Source organism: Saimiri boliviensis, chromosome 8 (assembly GCF_048565385.1).
Source record: "Saimiri boliviensis isolate mSaiBol1 chromosome 8, mSaiBol1.pri, whole genome shotgun sequence".
NCBI classification, from domain to species: Eukaryota; Metazoa; Chordata; class Mammalia; order Primates; family Cebidae; genus Saimiri; species Saimiri boliviensis.
Window position 1 is genome coordinate 5,401,939 of NC_133456.1, and position 20,890 is coordinate 5,422,828.

The 20,890-nt window shown below is 40.6% G+C and overlaps 1 protein-coding gene across 11 annotated transcripts in view; it reads left to right on the forward strand.

Annotated features, from left to right (window-relative positions):
• Positions 1-20,890, forward strand: part of ERC2 (ELKS/RAB6-interacting/CAST family member 2) — a 970,127-nt gene that overhangs the window by 26,919 nt on the left and 922,318 nt on the right. For all 11 annotated transcript variants that reach the window (XM_074403633.1, XM_074403639.1, XM_074403634.1 and 8 more), the window contains exon 2: positions 14,543-15,339. In XM_074403633.1, coding sequence (XP_074259734.1) covers positions 14,683-15,339 — 657 coding nt within the window. In that variant the 5' untranslated portion in view covers positions 14,543-14,682. The remainder of the gene's footprint in view (positions 1-14,542; positions 15,340-20,890) is intronic.

The window sequence follows — 20,890 nt, forward strand, 5'->3', positions numbered from 1 at the left end:
CTTGTCTCCCTGTCTTTCCTCTCCTCCCCGCTGCTTCAGGCTTACACTGCCCCAAAGCGAGAGGGATTTGGATATAAATCCTACATCCAAATCTGGAGATTGGTCTGTCCAGCAAGTCTACCACATGATTACATCTTGATGCCACAAGGTATCGCTCCTGAGGCTGATCTCCCTTGGACTGAAAGATGCTGTGCCTGCCCTCTGTGGTCCTGCAAGGGGAGGCGAACCCGGTCCCCCGTGGCCAAGCTTAGACACAGTGTGCCATGTAGGGTGTAGCGGATACTATTGGTCCCGCACCCACATCTCCTCAGCACTCATGACCTGTACGGGAACATGAGGGCTTTTGCTTCGGCCTCCCTTGGGAGTGCCAGGGTAGCAGCCCTCAGCTCTTGATGGAGTTCCTTGCCCTTCCGGAGGCGCACCTATGAGGCCCGTTCTCCACTGCCTCTCAGAGCTCCTTCCTGTTGCTTGCAGCAGAAACTTTCTCGAAAACTGCACCCTCGGCCGCGTGTGGTGGCTCATGCCTGTAATCCCAGCCCTTTGGGAGGCCAAGACCCGCGGATCACTTGAGGTCAGGAGTCTGAGACCAGCCCTGCCAACATAATGAAACTCTGTCTCTACCCAACAGTACAAAAATTAGCTGATGTAGTGGTGGGCACCTGTAATCCCAGCTACTCGGGGGCTGAGGCAGGAGAATTGCTTGAACCTGGGAGTTGGAGTGAGTCGACATCCCAAGATTGTGACAGTGTACTCCAGCCTGAGTATACTGGGTGACGGAGTGAGACCATGTCTCAAAAAAAAAAAAAAAAAAAAAAAAAAAAAAGAAAAGAAAATGCGCCCTCTATTGAATTCCTTCACTTGTTTTTGTTCCAGATTGTCCTCTCAGTACTTCCTGGGAATACCTTCTAAATGAACCACCTACACCCACATCCTTGTCTCAGCATCTGCCTGTGGGGAACCCCAACTGGGACATAAAGGCGTCCTCATGAGTTACAGCCCTGTGCACAGCTTCATGCCCCACTGTACAGGCTCCAAACAGCTTGGCGGGGTCTCCAGAAGCATCCGGCCTTACCCACAGGCTTTGTCCATTTGGGCTTCTCCATGGCTACTGGGTCACTTGTCCTGAGTCCCAATCACCAGCCTGGACTTCCTCTACCTTGAAATAATTATTTTATTTCTGGGAACTCTGGGTCTGGTGAAATTATGCTAATACCTTCCTATAGATCTCATTTACTCTGAATCCTGGGCACCTGGGATTGGGGTGTCAGTGACTTCCCTCCCTGGAGGTTCCCAGATCATTGTGCATAAAGACTCCTACAAGATTTCACGTTTTCCAAACCAGGGACCTGAGCAGGGGCAGCCTCGATTGGGTTATGAAAGATTTCTTTACACCTTAGTCAGAGGATTCAGGCTACCTAGTCTAGCCCTACTTTAACCTAAACAAGGAGGCCATTTTGATGACCCTTGGCCAGTCATCTTCTCTTATAAAAACAAAAAAGATAGCATGTCTTTCACACCATGATAAAAAAAAAAAAAGCATGCTCTCAGTATTAGAATATAACCGAGAGACCTGAATTGAATGGGATAGACCTTGTAGAGAGTATGCTATTGAAACTGTGATCTAAGCGATGGAATAGGAAATAATGGGAATTAGCCTCGCGAAGAGAACAGCAGGAGTGAAGGCTCTGAGACCGGACGGGACTTGCATCGGAGCAGCAGGAGGGAGACCCTGTCAGAGTCTGTGAAGGAGAGAGTGGCAAGAGAGGAGGCGAGGACTGCTGGCAGTGCTCAGATCCTGCAGGCTCTCAGGTCTTGGGAAGTGTTTTGGTTTTGTCCACAGAGCAATGGGAAGCTTTCAAAGGGTTTTAGGTGGGTAAGGGGAGATATTTGGTGATTGCAATTGTATCTTAAAACAGTTTAGCTGATATTTTGGAAATAAGAGTAGAGATGATAAGAAAAGAAGAGAAGCTTTAGGAGGTATGAGGTAGCTTATGCAAGAGTCGTGTTGGTTTAAGTGGAGTGGAAACAAGGGAGAAGATTCAAGAGCAATTTTGGTGGTAGAATTAATAAGATTTGGTAAAGGATTTGAAGTGGGTGGTGAAAGAGAATGAATTGTTTAAGATCTTATATGTGAATAGAGTGGTAAAAAATGTAAATACCTATTGGGGGAAGCAGGCAGAAAAGGAATCAGACTGAATACAAGATAATAGGGAGTGGAGGGGATTGTGGCAAACTGGAGGGTGCATGCTCTCTTGAAGAGGCAGCTTCTGGTTGCTCCAGCCAGTTATTGCCATGCAGAAAGGTGAGCCTGACATTGTCAGATTTTCAGATTTTTAAGGAAATGTCAGAATCTGGATTTTAATGTGAAATGTATCTTTTTATGTTGGCAACTATTAATAGAAATTCTAAACAACATTGTGCTAGCTATACACAGCACATCTGCAGGTGACACCTGGCTCCTGGGCGGCCACTGCTTGCTTGAGATCTGTTTTCCATCATGTTTTCCTCTAGAAAGGTTTTAGAATTAGTAGTCTGTGACACAGAATTTTGGGAAAGTTAGGGATGCTGATCAGAAAAAAAAAGGATGTTTTACGTTGGCAAAATCTTGGGAGATACTGATGATCTCAGCTCACACGGTCTGTCAGCAGGGCTCAGGTGATGGGCTGAGGCTGAGATCTGTGGAAATAAACTTAACCTAATTTAGAGCAGATAGCAGGAAGTGCTTTTGTCTTAAAATAGACCATTCCAGACCATGATAGTCTGAGATACTTGAGGTAGACAGGAATTGAGGCTCTCCCCAGCCTTTTCCCCTGTGAGCTTATAGTTCAAGAGTCCTTAAACCTTTTAAGAGAGTGAGTGGATGAGTGTATATCTTATTTATGAATCCATATGCAATTAGAGAAAGCATTCTTATAGGTTCGTAAAGCCATCTTCTATTTTATTTTGTTTGAGCCATAAGCGGAACTTACCCTTGCACTTTGAATTTTATTCATGAGATGCTTTTAATGTGAAGGGTGTTGAGCAACTAATTTCTTTGGTGTCATAGTTTTTTTTTGATGTCAGCAACATTTGTTTTTGTACACAGTTGGATCTAATTAATAATTTATGCTTCTTACAGTTGCACATCATAAACATATAAAATAGCAGATATTTTTAAAGAGTTCACAAAAGAGTCCAGTGATTGAAACTGTCTTGGCTTCATAATAAGTCTTTAAAACAGTAAGATCTTAACTCTACCTTTTTTTTCCTAGAATGCATTTATAGGTGGGTGGAAAAGCTTTAAAATAATTTTCTTTAAGTCAGTAATGGGCAATGGCAGACATGATTGCATTATTGATTGGTGAATAAAGTTGATCTTTTTGTTCCTTCGCAGAGATTCATTTTATAGAATTAGAAACAAATCAGGAAAGATGAGAAATTAGGAGACAACAGCAGCAACAATAACAAAAGCCCAAGTGTCAAAACAGGCACCTTAAAATACATCAGGGAAAGGAAACATAGCTGCGTGGGGCTTAGGGGGATGTGAGTGACTCAGTAGAATAAATAGGAATCATGAGGCTTAGGGGGACATGACAGCCATGGGGACCTGCCTTTGCTTTATGTTGTCCACTAATTTTTTCCTTCCTCCATGAAATTGATATCACTCTATGCACTGCAGCCTTAGGGGTGAAATGGTTCCAGGAAACCATACCTGTTCTTTATAAATTTTGTGGAACAAAGTAATTCCCAAATAGTGGTGAGCCTATGTCACTAACTAAAATTTATTGTTAAGAAGCAGATGTATAGTGTGAAGACGTTGTCCCTTTGCCATTTTGATGGTCTGTGAATGTCCTGTTTGATAAGTTCAGTGGAATTGAACATAATCTCTCCTCCATTGTGATCTTGGTGGTATAAGCAGCAACGTGTTTCCGCAGCTTCTTACTGCAGCCTGTCAATGGCTGACATATATTCCTTTTAACAATCTGGCTTCTTTATCGAGGTGTGAAAAATAAATACAGAATTATATTTATTTCATGGCCTAGTAGGGCTGAAACTTCAACCAGTCATTATTTTGACTTTCTGTCTTTTCCTGTTAGAGGTCAATTTTGATTGTTTTGGGTTGGTTTCATGTCCCTGCCCTTAAAGCAGTCCTGTAATCATCTTCCTCTCAAATCCTGTTAGATCCAAAGTGAAGAAAGCTCTTACTGAGAAAGTCCATTCCAGTGAGCAAACTGCCCATAGTCAGAAGCTGTGTCTGTCTCAATCATTGCCTTATCCCCAGGATTCAACAGTGGGAGTTAAGCTGATGCTTAAAAAATAAATTCAAGTGTTCAGTGAAATGTTTTCAGGTGTTCTGAAGGGAAGAGGATTTTGTTGTCAAATAAATTTCGGAAAAGCTATATTATATACTTAATTTTGGGATAGTCACAGTACGTGTGAGTGTCCTAAAGTCTCAGACATCTTTGGGTAAAATGAAACCCCAGTAGGCTTGTTTATCTCAACATTTGTCAGGCTGTTCAGGAAGAACGGATCTAAAGCAGAGCTGGAGTAGCACAATGTTGGTACTTAATAAATACTTCTGGGTTGGGCATGGTGGTTCATGCCTGTAATCCCATAACTTTGGGAGGCTGAGGTAGGTGGATTACTTGAGCTCAGGAGTTCAAGATCAAACCTGGGCAACATGACAAAACCCAGTTTCTACAAAAAATACAACAATTAGCCAGGTAAGGTGGTATGCACCTGTGGTCCCAGCTGCTCGGGAGGCTGAGGCACAAGAATCACTTGAGCCTGGGAGGCAGAGGTTGTAGTGAGCCTAGATGGTACCACAGCACTCCAGCCTGGTGACAAGAGTGATACTCTGTCTCAAAAATAAATAAAAAATACTTTTTAGGTGTATTTACTGAATATGTAGTGCTAAAATCCTGAGTTTGACATTTCAGGTCTTTTTTTTTGTGACCTCAAGGGGAGATGGTGGCTTCTGGGATGTATTGAGAGTAGAGTAGAAGCTGTGAAGGAAAGATAGTCAAGAGTAAGGATGCTGAGTATAAATTGTTTCATTTTGATTAAAAAAATTAATTAATTTTATAGAGATGGGTTCTCACTTTGTTGCCCAGGCTGGTCTTGAACTCCTGGGCTCAAGCTTTCCTTCTGCCTCAGCCTTGCCAAGCAGTGGGATTATGGGCACACACCACCGTGTCCAGCTATTTTATTTTGATTCTATAATTCTTTTAGAATTTATCCTAGGGCAGGTTGGGCACAATGGCTCATGCCTGTAATCCAGCACTTTGAGAGACTGAGGCATGCAGATCACTTGAGGTTAGGAGTTTGAGGCCAGCCTGGTGAAATGCTGTCTCTATTAATATACAAAAAATTAGCTACTTGAAGCTGGGAGGCAGAGGTTGCTGCTGTGAGCAGAGACTGGGCCACTGCACTTTAGTCTGGACAACAGAGCAAAACTGTCTCAAAAACAAAAACAAAAACAAAAACAAAAAACGATTTTATCCTAAGGAAGTCAGAGCTTTATCAATCTGAATAGTGCTCACAGAACATTGAAAAGCTTTATTAATCAAAATAATAAAAAATTATAAAGGTTTATCAATCACAATATTAATTATTATATTTCCACTTTAAAAACAAATTACCTAAGTGTTCTGTAGTAGGTGATTAGTTAAATAAATGATTAGAAAGCCACACAATGAAGCATTAAGTGACTGTTTCAGTTCTTTTGCTGTGTAACAAAAATCTGTAAAACTTGGAGGGGTCAGCCTCCTGACTAGCTGGGATTTCAGCAGGAGTCAGCATGTCCTGCCAAGCCCATTCAGCTTTATGTGTGTGTTCTACGAAACATTTTAGGAATAGAGAAGACTGGTATTATGCTAACTTGTTAACAGAGGTTATCTGTGACTGAGAGGATTGAGAGTGTTTTCATTTTCTGCTTTATGTATATTTGTATTTTCTAAATTTTCTATAATTATTAGTTTTAACAATTAAGAAAAAGCTAATAAGCAAATTAGAAAGTATTGACAAAAACCAAAGATTGGACAATATATGTGTTAAATTTTATAATCCCAATGCTATACAATGTGAACCACAAAGTTTTACCACAAAAATCCTATCCACTTTGATTTTTAAATATATTCTTCTCAGTAATTCCTGGGATATAAAAATTTCAAAATAAAAACAGCAAGGTATTTACAAATGAAAATAAGAGTTTTATACATACAATCCTGGAATATGCAGCCATGTGTATAATTTTATATGTATTCATTAGGAAGTGTGATTAAAGAGAAATGAACATTCAATGCAAAAGGGCAAAAAATAGCATAAAGGAAGCAGAAATTATTGTTAAAGATAAAGAGATATCAATGAAATGGAAAATAAGATGCAGTAAAATATATCAATAAACCCAAAAGCTGTATCATTGAAACTCTAAGAAAATAGAGAAACATTTGTCGTATTGTCATCAAGGAAAATAGAAAAAATACAAACAACATTGGGAATGAGATGAGGACATAACCAAAGATGATTTAAAATTTTTAAAAGAAGAGTTATACAAAGCAAAAGCAATAAGACTGAAAAATCTACATGGAATGGACTGTTTATAAAGATACATTTTAATGATAATTGGCACAAAATCGGTAGCAAACCCAAATAAACCAGTAAATGTGGTAAAAAAATGAAAAGACAATCAACAACCAAGCTCGATTCTGTTTTTTTTTTTTTTTTTTGCTTTTTAGAAAAGACTGGGTCTCTCCCTCCGCCACCCAGGCTGGAGTGCAGTGGTGCAGTCATAGCTCACTGCAGCCTCAAGCTCCTGGGCTCAAGTGATCCTCCTGCTTCATTCTTTCCCAAGTAGCTGGAACTACAGGAACACACCACCACACTGGGCTAATTTAAAAATATTTTTTAGAGACAGGGTCTTGCTATATTGCCCAGGCTGATCTTGAACTTCTGTCCTCAAGCAATCCTCCTATCTTGGCCTCCTCAGTAGCTGGGATTACAGCAGGAGTCAGCATGCCCTGCCAAGCCCATTCATTTTTATGTGTGTGTTCTACAAAACATTTCCACAATAGGAAAGACTGGTATTATGCTAACTGTTCTAGAACATATGAAAAATGGAAAGCTTCTTAATCTGTCTATGATACTAGCATAAATCTGGTATTAAACCTAGAAAAGGAGAACCCAAGAAAACTGGGCCAGTGGCAACGTATATTGCTTTTTAAATAAGGAAACATTATTTCAAAGAAGAAAATATGTCTTTTCATGTTATATGATATATGTGTTTGTATTTCCAAAGGGAACAAATTAACTTTTTGTTTGTTCGTTATTGCAATTTTCCAAAGCCTTGGCCAGGGAGGCGGGTAAATTCACTGAGGATTAAATCTGTGTGCGTGTAAATTTTATGGACCTCAGCCCTAGCCACAGACCTCAGAAATGTGTATCTCTAGATACAAAGGGAGCAGACAGAGGAGGACGAGTTAGATTTCATCACTTCTTCTAGGAAGACAACTCTATAAGTAGTGGTCCAGCTAGGAGCTAGATATCTACATTCTAAGCACAGGAAAGATAACAAATTCATTTAACTGTTGGAATCATAGAAAGAAAACAATTTTTTTAAATGACAAAAGTAGATATCATTATTATGTTATCAAAACACCAGTTGTTCAGTCCAGGTTCTGCTGCTCACTGCATAGAAGGCCAAGTGGAGACAAGTATTACCAGGGAAGAAGGCTTTAATCAGGTGCTGCAGCTGAGGACATGGGAGATCAGTTTCAAATCCATCTCCTTGACCGACTCACATAAGGGTTTATATTGGAGGGAAGAAATGTAATCATGAGTGGGAAAACAGGAATTATGGAAGAATAGGAAGAGGAGTTGGTCAACAGGAAGCAGATAGTGGCCAAAGCAATTATGATAGGTGAGGGATCTGACATCTCATTGTCCAAATGCAGTGATCTGGTGAGTTTCAGCTCCTTGGCACTTTCTGGGAGACCTGATGGTTGCTTTCCTGAGAAAGGAACTCAGATAAGACAAATGCAACTTTCTCAAGTTTTAAAACTGGGAGGATAAATTACTGTGTTTATTCAAATAAACCATTAACATCAGCTCTATGGGACAATTGTGTCAGTTTCAGTTATAGAAAATTCAGACTATACAAATAAACAAAAAGAAGAAAATGAAAACCTTTTGGAATCCCACCAGTGGTAGCATTTTGGTATATGTCATTCCAGCCTTCTCTGCTGGTGATTGTATGTGTATATGTGTTTTACAACAGTGTGAGTAAGTCACAAAACTGTTTTGTAGTGTGCTTCCCTTGCCACCAGTATGTCATGAACATCTTTCTGTCTTGTTAAATATTCATATAACTGCCTGTTCCACTCTTCCACCGTCTGTCTCTCTCATCATTTATGTCACTGAATTCTTATGTTAGAACAGTTAATCCCCTCTTTTTTATACTACAGATTATTCATGTAAAAATCTTTGCTACAAAATTATTTTTATGTATTTTCAAGAAAAGCAAAATGGGGCCTTGAGCAACATAAATATTTGAAATGGACTTCTATAGTTAGAAACAGGTATATAATTTTTAAAGATGTGTTTAGGAAAAGGGGAAACCTTTAAAGAAAACATTTTTTCATACTGTATGTGTCACTATAAGTGACAGAAGTCTCATGCAGAATTGAATGTAGCAAAATGGAAATTTGTGGACAAATGCATCAGTTATCCATTGTTCTTGTTATGTGGCAAAACAACCAACCACAAAACATCAGTGACATATTAAGAAGCATGTATTAAGTGTATAAGTGTTGTGTTTAGCTGCGCTTGCTCATGCCCCTGTGGGCTGGTTGGCTAGGCAGTTCTTCTGACTTTGGCCGAGCTTGCTCACACATCTTGGGGCTGCTTGGCTGTTGGCTAGGACAACTTGATTCTATTTTACATTTTTCAACTTCTGTCAGGCTAGACTGGGAATATTCTATTTGGTATGGCAGAGGAAAATGAGCAAGAGAGTAAACACATGTTTTTCTTAAAGTGTCTGCTTGCTTCACATTTGTTATCACCTTAGTGAACAAATAAAGTCACATGACTGAATCTAGCATCACATTGGGAAAACACTGCCAAGACATACATAAAAGCAGGAGTGGGGGGATCCAAGATGGCCAAATAGGAACAGCTCCGGAGTGCAGTTCATAGTGAGAAGAATGCAGAGGGTGAGTGATCACCACATTTCCAGATGAGTTTTTACTGCCCGTGGACCAGGAGATTCCTGGGCTGAAAAGTGCTGCAAGTTTTCAGAATGGCTGTTTCAGCTGACGCTGCAGATCTCCACACAAAAACTCACACAAATCCAGGTGGCCATTTTAACAGGCACCTGGAACACCTGGGATACAGAGTGACCCATTTAACTGAAAAAAAAAGGGGGGGACTGAAACAGGGAGCCATGCGATGTCCCACCCCCAAAAAAGGACGTCCCACCCCCAACAAAGACCAGAAATCTGAAACGCTCTGGATTGAGAGTTTTGCTGCAAGCACAGCTGGACCCAGGACAGTTCAGCTTGGTGGGGGGAAGGGCATCGGCCATTACTGAGGCAGTCCACCACTACCGAGGCAGTCTGCCATTACTGAGGCAGTTGACCATTACTGAGGCAATCTGCCTTTACTGAGGCAGCCCGTCATTACGGAGGCAGTCCACCATTGCTGAGGCAGACCACCATTACCAAGGCAGTTCTAACTGTACCTCTGTAAACAAGCCACAAGGAAGTTCACACAGCAACTCAGCAGAGCCCACAGCAGCTAAGTAATGCCTCTGCTGGCAGACTATGACTAGGCTACCTCCTTGCTGGGCAGGGCATCTCTGAAAAAAGGCAGCAGCATGTCAGGAACTTAAAAATAAAGCCCCACCTTCCCAGGACAGAGCACCTGGGAAAAAAGGCATTTATGAGTTCCACTGCAGCAGACTTAAACATACATGCCCAGTAGCTCTGAATGGAACAGTGGAGCTCCCAGCTCAGCACATGAGATTCTATAAGGGACAGACTGTCTCCTCCAGCAGCTCCCTGACCCCTGTATATCCAAAGAGATACCTTGCAAAGGAGAGCTCAGGCTGACATCTGACGGGTACCATTCTGGGACAAATATAACAGAAGAAAAACCGGCAGCAACCCTTACTGTTCTGCAGCCCCCACAGGTGATCCCAGGCAAGCAGGGTTTGGAGTGGATCTCCAGCAGTCCTATAGCAGAGGGGCCTGATGGTTAGAAGGAAAACTAAAAAACAGAAAGAAATAACTTCAACATCAATGAAAAGGACGTCCACTCAGATACCCCATTCGAAAGTCACCAACTACAAAGACCACAGGTAGATAAATCCACAAAGATGGGAAGAAACTAGCACAAAAAATATGAAACACCAAAAACCAGAATGCCTCTCCTCCTCCAAGGGATCACAACTCCTCACCAGCAAGGGAACAAAGCTGGATGGAGAATGATGAATTGACAGAAGCAGACTTCAGAAGGTGGGTAATAACAAACTTCTCTGAGCTAAAAGAACATATTCTAACCCAATGCAAAGAAACTAAGAACCTTGAAAAAAGGTTAGATGAAATGCTAAAGAGAATAAACAGCTTAGAGAAGAATATAAATGACTTGATGAAGCTGAACAACACAAGAGAACTTTGTGAAGCATACACAAGTTTCAATAGTCGAATCGACCAAGCAGAAGAGAGAATATTGGAGATTAAAGATCAACTCAATGAAATAAAATGAGAAGGCAAGATTAGACAAAAAAGAGTGAAAAGAAATGAACAAAGCCTCCAAGAAATATGGGATTATGTGAAAAGACCTAATCTACATTTGATAGGTGTACCTGAATGTGATGGAGAGAATGAATCCCAGCTGGAAAATACTCTTCAGGATATTATCCAGGAGAATTTCCTCAACCTAGCAAGGCAGGCCAACATTCAAGTCCAGGAAATACAGAGAACACCACAAAGATATTCCTCAAGAAGAGCAACTTGAAGGCACATAATCCTCAGATTCACCAGGGTTGAAATGAAGGAAAAAATGCTAAGGGCAGCCAGAGAGAAAGGTCGGGTTACCCACAAAGGGAAGCCCATCAGACTCACAGTGGATCTCTTGGCAGAAACCCTACAAGCCAGTAGAGAGTGGGGGCCAATATTCAACATCCTTAAAGAAAAGAAATTTCAACCTAGAATTTCATATCCAGCCAAACTAAGCTTCATAAGCAAAGGAGAAATAAAATCCCTTATGAACAAGCAATTGCTGAGATTTTTTGTCATCACCAGGCCTGCCTTACAAGAGCTCCTGAAAGAAGCACTAAACATAGAAAGGAACAACCAGTACTAGCCACTCCAAAAACTTGCCAAATGGTAAGGACCATCAACACAATGAAGAAACTGCATCAACTAACAGGCAAAACAACCAGCTAGCATCAAAATGGCAGTATCAAATTCATACATAACAATATTAACCTTAAATGTCAATGGGCTAAGTGCCCCAATTAAAAGACACAGATTCGCAAATTGGATAAAAAGTCAAAACCCGTTGTTGTGCTGTATTCAAGAAACCCATCTCGCATGCAAGGACACACATGGGACATTGGTGTAGGCAAGGACTTCATGACTAAAACACCAAAAGCATTGGCAACAAAAGCCAAAATAGACAAATGGGATTTAACTAAATTCCAGAGCTTCTGTACAGCAAAAGAAACAATCATTACAGTGAACCGGCAACCAACAGAGTGGGAAAAAATTTTTGCAATCTACCCATCTGACAAAGGGCTAATATCCAGAATCTATAAAGAACTAAAACAGATTTACAAGAAACAAACAAACCCATTCAAAAGTGGGCAAGGGACATGAACAGACACTTTTCAAAAGAAGACATATATGAGGCCAATGAACATATGAAAAACTGCTCATCATCACTGGTCATTAGAGAAATGCAAATCAAAACCACATTGAGATACCATCTCACACCTGTTAGAATGGTGATCATTAAAATATCTGGAGACAACAGATGGAGAGGATATGGAGAAAGAGGAACACTTTTATACTGTTGGTGGGAATGTAAATTAGTTCAACCATTGTGGAAGACAGTGTGGTGATTCCTCAAGGACCTAGAAATAGAAATTCCATTTGACCCAGCAATCCCATTACTGTTTATATATCCAAAGGATTATAAATCATTCTATTATAAACACAAGTGCACATGTATGTTCATTGTGGCACTGTTTACAATAGCAAAGACCTGGAACCAACCCAAATGCCCATCGATGATAGACTGGACAAGGAAATATGAAACATATACACCATGGAATACTATGCAGCCATAAAAAATGATGAGTTCATGTCCTTTGTAGGGACATGGATGAACCTGGAAACCATCATTCTCAGCAAACTGACACAAGAACAGAAAATCAAACACCACATATTCTCACTCATAGGTGGGTGTTGAACAATGAGAATACATGGACACAGGGAGGGGAACATCACATACTGAGGTCTACTGTGGGGGATTAGGGGAGGGACAGTGAAGGATAGGGAGGTTGGGGAGGGATGACATGGGGAGAAATGACAGATATAGATGACAGGGAGATGGAGGCAGCAAACCATCTTGCCATGTACACACCTATGCAACAATCCTGCATGATCTGCACATGTACCCCAGAATCTAAAGTACAATAGTAAAAAAAAAAAAAAAGCAAGAGTAAAGAATTGGTACCGTTAATGCAATCAGTCACCTGGCATATGTAACTAAAATAGATTGGGAACAAATGTATAGATGATAGATAATGTTAACTTCTATGACTGCTGGATCTAGAGTATGAAGTGATGTCATCTGGTCTGGTTTTGCACTCTTTGAAGTTTAAGTCTAGTTCTCTTGTACTGTCTTCGCCCTCAGGGAGGCCCTTTCCACATTGTAGTACTTAGAGCTCTATCTTGAAAGTAAGGAATTCCAGCTGAAGAAGAGCTTATCTTTCCCAACTCTTCCAACCAGAGTTATAGTATTGAGTCTTGTTGGACCAATGTGGGTTACATGCCCATCACTCCTTCTATGTCTGGAGGATAGAATATGATGCTTGAGCAGGCTTGGGTCATGTTCTCACCCCTTGCACCATCCAGGATGGTGGAGTGAAGGGAGTCAACCTTACCCAAACCTGATGAACTGTGAGTAGGGGGTTGGGAACAATTTCTGTAAGGAAAATAGTGACAGTATTACCAGAAAGTGTGTATTTGGGAGAGTGGAAAGGGATGAATGATAGGCAGGTGAATAAATAAAAGATGTCCCTGTATATTGCTATTAATGTACTTATCTCATTGAGACACTCACCTTCAAAATCTATTTATTGACTATTTGCTTCTTGGCATCAAACTAGGTATTTTATAAACATCTTCTTATTTCTTAAAATACTATGAGTTAGGTGGTATTACCTGCATTTTGTTGTTTGCAGAGTAGAAGCTCATAACAAGGTAGATTTGTCTAAGGTTACTCTGCTAGTTTGTATTAGCATGGAGATTTGAACCTCAGCTTGCCATTCTCGAATTTGTTCTCTTATTGTTATAAAGCTAAAGAAAAAGAAAACACACTAAAGACGTCCTAAGAGGAAGAACAGGAGGCCATAATGAGCCCCATTAAGGCCATATGAATGCTAAAATTGAAGGGATACTTACAGTGCTGTAGCCCCAGCTACATAAAATCTTCACTAATATACTTAAGTAATCATGACAGGAACCTCTTCTCCTGTGCCATTTCTGTATGGATATGAAGTTGTTAATATGAATATTAAAGTCAACCAAAATGGGAAATAATTCTCCAGAGGCCAGCCTGAAAGACGTGTGTGAAAGGGGAAAGAGATAGGACTGTTGTTTTCTCTGGTAATAGCACTGAGGATCTGGCTATGTGTTTAGGCATCCCATTGGCTGACCTACCTCTCTTTCTTCTAGCTCCAGGATAGCCAGGAGGTTTCAATTCGTTTGTCAATGCCAGCTGATTGGTGATAAGCCATCTAGAGTGTTGTGTTGAGAAAAATTCTGAACCTAGTGGAAAGGAGGACTGTTGTGGATTAGTGAGGTCTGTAATGAGTATAGGAGCCAAAGGTAACAACATGAATGCCAAATATTTGACATCTGAGGAAGCAGCAGCTCCTCAGAGTGACTTTCAAACCACATGCCTATGGGGGTTATACCCCGAAGGAGGGACCATTTTATAGCTAAGGTCTTCCATGGGGGATTTTCTGGAGGTTCCAACTCTAACCTTAGCACAAACCAATATGGAGAGCTTCATTTTCCTGAGGAATCGACCTTACTTTTCACTTTGAGAATTTTTATCTTGCTTAGGGGCAGGGTGAGGGAATTTGTAAAACTTTCACGTGTAGTAGTAAAGTTTGAGAGTCACTTTTCTTTGTAAATGAACATTATAGCTGTGACTCTTTCTATTATTAATCACCTATCTACATAGGTTCATCTATCAGTATATATTTAAAAATATAATGCAGTTAGAGTTGTAAAGAAATTTCTTTTTAATTATTCTTTTTCTCACTTTTCAGGTCTCTGAGTGAAGTTATTTTCTGGTACAGACTGTGAAAAGAATGCAGTGAAAATTCTGGACAATCGTGGAAATATTAGCTCAAATCCCAACTTAGTATAGCATTTCTTCTCTTCAGTAACACCTCATAATTGAAGAAAAATGTATGGAAGTGCAAGAACAATCACCAATCTGGAAGGTAGCCCTTCCAGATCCCCTCGTTTGCCAAGGTCTCCTCGTTTGGGCCACCGAAGAACAAGTAGTGGGGGAGGTGGAGGAACAGGCAAGACTCTGTCTATGGAGAATATCCAGTCCCTCAATGCAGCCTATGCTACGTCTGGACCCATGTACCTGAGTGATCATGAAGGGGTGGCTTCAACAACTTACCCAAAGGGCACAATGACTCTGGGAAGGGCTACAAATCGAGCTGTGTATGGAGGCCGTGTCACAACCATGGGGAGTAGTCCCAATATTGCTTCTGCTGGACTTTCCCACACAGACGTCCTTTCATACACAGATCAACATGGTGGTCTGACTGGCTCATCCCATCATCATCACCACCAGGTCCCCTCCATGTTGAGGCAGGTAAGAGACAGCACAATGTTAGATCTTCAGGCCCAGCTGAAGGAACTGCAGAGAGAGAATGACCTCCTCCGGAAAGAGCTTGACATCAAGGACAGCAAGTTGGGATCTTCCATGAACAGTATTAAGACCTTCTGGAGTCCTGAGCTTAAGAAGGAGAGAGTCTTGAGGAAAGAAGAGGCAGCACGGATGTCTGTCCTCAAGGAGCAGATGAGGGTTTCCCATGAAGAAAATCAGGTAGGTCATGACTCATCTCAGTATTTTTCAGCCTTGGCTTCTCACTGAGTAGTTGATGCTTTGCAGGTACCATGACCTGTACAGAAGAAAATTTGGCGTCATCAAGAAGGTTATGGCTTAGTATGTGTTTGACTTGGGCACTATGAGAGAGCATAGGAAATATACTCTTACAGCTTGTGATTTCCTTATTTTCCAATAACCTTTTCACGTGGTTGCAGAAGGGGAGGGGGTGGGGTGGGGAGAATCACTCCTCATTTCCTAACTTTTGTACTTGGTTAACTTTGTTATCTTTCTCAGCAGTTGCAACAGCTGTTCAGATGTGCCTCCTTTTGAATAGAAGAAGAAAATGTTAATTTCTGCAAGAATAAACACTTTGACAGGAACATTTAGAGGGCCACATCTGACTGGTGAATCAATTTTTATTTTGAAGCACCAGCACCATTATTTCCTTCTAGAATGAGTGAAATTTGTTATCTAAGTAGCAAATTGAACAATATGAAATGGGATTGGTTAAAATGGGTTGTTATGTTAGAGATACACAATGAAGTTTAACTTGGTGTTTTGCCTTCATACATTCAGCATTAATTAACTATCTACTATGTGCAAGTAGATACTTTTCTTTGATCCATCTTTCATGCCACAGGAAGAACAGGTTCCTGTTGTCTGCCTGCATTTATGCTATTTCCCTGCTTTAAAGCCCTCAGTTTTACTCATTGCCTCCAGGATACAGCCTACCTTCTTGACTGAGCCCATAGCACTTCTACTAGAAGGCCTGGGCCAACCTTTTCAGCCTTGTCTTGTGCCGCCTCCCTCCACATCTGTGCTTTCTGCACCACTGCTCGGTAATTCCTGCACACACCCAAGGTTTGGCACTGCCATGCCCTTGCTCTTGCTGCTCCCTTCCACTGGTGGCCTTCTCAGCACCCCCGTTTCCTGCCACCTTTTGTTCAATCCCAGCCAGCCTTCATTTTCAAATCCTACCTTTTCTGTGAGGCCCCTTTTATTTGCTGCTATTTTATTTTTAAATGCTTACTCTATTTCCTAGAATGCTGCTATTTTTATAAGAGCTTTGGAATCAGACATACCTGGGTTTAAATTCCAGCTTCATCTCTCTCTCTCTCTCTCTCTCTCTCTCTCTCTCTCTGTTTGTCTCTCCCTCTTTTCTATTGAGATGGGGTCTTGCTCTTTGCTCAGGCTAGAGTGTAGTGACATAATCATAGCTCACTGCAGCCTTGACCTCCTGGGGTTAAATGACCCTCCACACCTCAGCCTTTTGAGTAGCTGGGACTACAGGCACATGTCACTGCAGTCTGACAATTAAAACCATTTTTTTTTCTTTTTTGTAGAGACAAGACCTTGCTATTTTGCCAAGGCTGGTCTTGAACTCCTGGCTTCAAGGAGAAATCCCAAAGTTCTGGGATTGCATGCTTGGCCCCAGCTTCATCTGTTACTGGTGCTTATAGAAGTGCTAAGAGCTGCGGCATAACAAGTGTGATACCACATGGCTCGAAAACTCCCAGATATTATTTAACTTTCTGAAAAAAATTGAACAACTCTAAGTTGACTGAACAAGTGGTTTTCCAATAACTGGCCTTGATGTTGGTCTAATGAAGTGCTCTGCCTTACTTGGAGTCATCTGCTGATCCTCCTGTTTCCCTGGCTACCACTTCTTTGGAGTTTAAGCACCTGTGGAAACATTTTGATCTATATGAAAATCTGTCTTTTGTTTTCCTTCTGTGTGTAGAAAAAAATCACTTTATCCTTGTGATTATCTGACAGAGCCAAGGCTGGTTTTCAGATGGAGAAATGTGACTTTATAGTTGGAACTGAAAGCTTTGTTCTTTACTCTGAAATGATGCTCTTCAGTATCATTTTTGCTTCTTTCTGGTTTTGCTGGTTCATGAAGTCTTTATGAACCGGTTTCTATAGTGCACATTTTCCCCCAGTTTTGTACTGGTTTTCTCTTCATTTTAGTTTTTTTTTTTAAAATTGTTAAAGCAGTTTAGGAATGGTGCAAGTAGGGACAAAAAGTTTGAAAGCTCTTCTCTCAACTGTTAGCTCCAAAGTGACATGTCTCATGCTTCTTCCATTAAATTTGTCTTTGAGCACAGACCCCAATTATGCACATATGTTTATTTATAAATTACAGGATGCTTTATGCTGCCAACATATTATATGTCTTCTATGACATTCACAAAGAGTTAAATGTGGATGAGATAGAGCAGAATAATACATATACACTTTAATGATATATAAAACCTTTTTCACTTTCATTAAAAACATTTTGAACCACTTGTCCATTTCATGAGGGTTAGTTCAGTTTAGAGTAGGTGATATTCATAATTCCACTTAACTGTCTCATGTTGCCATATGCCAGGAGTGTGTGGATGCTTGAGGCACTTCCATTATCCCTTCCTTGTTCTGGTCTGTACTGTGATCACAGGATACCTTGGGTATTGTAGGTGAAATGTGACTGTGTGATATATGACTCGGTGAAAGCTCTGGTATTAATCTGTAATTTAATACAAGTAAAATGTAATGTTCTCTTTTAGATTAAAAAATATAAACTGAGGAAGAAGGATGGAGATTTTGAAAAGTTTACTTGAAATATGATGTGTTACAAAGTAAAAAATATAAAGATTGACAAAAAGTAAGTTATTAAAAAAAACTGTATTCCCTTTTTGGAAGTATATTAGGATCCCTTTTAGAAGTATAGGGGTACCTGTTGGTCAGGATAGGGTACGTTTTGCTGCAGTAACCAACAGACTTCAAATCTCAGTGGATTAACATATTAGAGATTTATTTCTTATTTGCCTAAAGTATGAAGCAGGTCAAGTGACTCTATAGGACAGGTCTTTTCCATGCAGTGGCTCAGGATCCAGGATTTCTGTATCTCAATGTGTGGCTTCAAGGGTTGCTACAGCAGGGGAAGAGAGTGACTGGAGGTGGCACATTGTTTCTTTAATTCTTTGAACTGAAAGTGACATAATTGAGGGGGTTGGGAGATGGAATCCTCTCTTCTGTCCAGGAAAGGGAGGAGAGACAGATATATGGTGGATAACTATCAGTGGGGTTTTTATATTTGCCCAAAGTGGATCTAAGCGAAATAAAGTTTGGGGAGCAATCTAACTTCTGCTATTGCTGTTGTTTCTATTATGCTGCTAGTGGTACCAGTAGACACCTGTTGAGGGCCTACTGTGTGCTAGGCATTGTGCTTAGTGCTTTGTGTACATTATCTTATTTAGTGATTCCATCAGTCATCTGAGGTGGGTACTAGAACTTTCCTTATTTTACAGATGAAGCATATATATAGAGAGAATAAGCAACTTGTCCAAGTTCACAAAGTTGGTAAGCAGCAGAGCTGGGTTTTAAGGCATTGGTCTATTTCATGCCAAAGTCTAAAATCTTAACTTTATGTTCACGACCTCCTTAAAAGATCCCTGAGCTGTGATTTAGTATTATAGAAAGATCCTACTTCACACATGCTAGATGAAAAAATGATTGGTTTTGATAAGACAATTAAGAATATGATTTATTATTATTATTATTTTGAGACAGGGTCTCACTCTGTCACCTAGACTGGAGTGCAGTAGTGTGACCCTGGCTCACTGCAGCCTTGATCTCCTGGGCTCAGTCGCTTCTACCACCTCAGCCTTCCTAGTAGTTGGGACTACAGGTGTGTGTCACCATGCCTGGTGAATTTTTGTAGTTTTTTGTAGAGATGGAGTCTCCCTATATTGCCCAGGCTGGGCCTGAACTCCTGGGCTGAAGTGATCTCCCACCTGAGCTTCCCAAAGTGCAGTGTTATCTTGGTGCTGTCACTTGGACTTTTGCTTCATGATGTGTTTTCTTAAAATGGAGGTGGGTGGGGCAAGGGATTACGGACATGTTACTCTTTGTAGTGGCATGATTACAGAAGTGAGCAACTGCACCTGGCCAGAATTTTTATTCTTAACTAAGAATTTATTTCTTTTTCCTAGAGATGGTTTTTGAGCTGTTTAGGGTTTTTACCGTTTACCATAACTTAATTTCCTTTTAGAGGAAAAATCATGGAAACTTTCTTTATGGAAGAAGGAAATACAAAAGAGATAAGGGACATTTGATTATGGTTTCTTATCCACAATAATCAGAGATTGCATCTACCAAAGTAATTCTTTCAGGGGTATTTAGATATTTAGAATTTCACTCACCTAAGTTCGGATGATCTAATACAATTTGAACTGTTCTGTGTGAAGAGAAATTGGAAGCAGGTCCGTTATAGGGTATAGGTGAGGAGATTTAAGTGCTCTTGTATAGAAAGTTCATAGTTTTGTAAACATAATGGTAACTACCACAGCCCTTTCCTTCTTATGTGCAGTGTTGTCAAGGGCTCCTGCTCGTTAGTTTATTTACAGTAGATGTTGAAGTCCTCATGGTTCTGTCTAAGGGAGTTGAACCCAACTCCAGATCTAAGGGAGGATGCTGAACTCCCTCTCCATGTTACAGGAAGTGCAGGACTGTTTGGAACCTTGAGGCTAATGGGTAGGTGGCTATGACCAAATTTCTTATGTGCAAAGGGTTGATACTCAGTTCTTACATGGATATGCCATCCCTCCCTCCATTCCCACTTCTCCTCCACCCGCTTCCCTCCAAGGCCTCACTTCTCAGCCATGCAGTTTTACATGAATATAACGACAGTTGCTTTACTGCTAAGAGTCGCAGCACTGAAATTTAGAATCATGTGCTTGTTAGTATAAACCAGAGTGCGCGGATGCAGTGTCATCTTGGTGCTGTCACTTGGGCTGTTGCTTCAAGATGTGTTTTCTTACATTGGAGGAGGGTGGGGCAAGGGATTATGGACAGCTAATTCTTTGGAATGGCATGAAACCACAGGCCATGCTCTCTACATTACACCTGTAGAACAATCAAGGGAGAGGTGAGGAGGTAGTATTGGGTACGGATATTCTGCTGCCACATGAGGAAGCCCCTTATTATTTATAGTGGCCTGTGGGGTTGGGATAGGTGTTATGGGGGGCAGGGCTGATGAGAGGGTAGATACAACAGTAGGGAAGTAAAGTGAACCTCTTTTCTCTAAAAGAATATAGGTTTGTCTTTTTTATTTTTTACATCTTCATTGTGTGATGGAAATCAAAGAGAGAAAACAGGAGTGAATATATTTTCTGAAAGTTCATAAAAACTTCTATCCCGTGGTTTGGTACATAAGTGTTATTGACTTTTCGTATTCCCTTGGTATTTTGTGCAATTATTAACTTTGTATTTCTAATGGATTTCTTCCAAATTAGGCATACATAAAGCAATTTTTAGACATTTTCCTAGGTTGTGCATGGCTAGCCAAGGCTCTGCAGAAATATAAATAGCATCACACACTAGGAGATTGTACTAGATCTAATATTTACCCACCTTGCATGTGCAGAAGTGGGACAAGGTCACTGGGAAATGTAACCCAAGAAGTGTAAGTAAACCTGTCTGGGGAATGTTACAGCTTTTAAGCAATGGTTATGTGATCATTTCTATTTCTGGCTTAACTCAATAGGAAGGAATCTACTCTAAA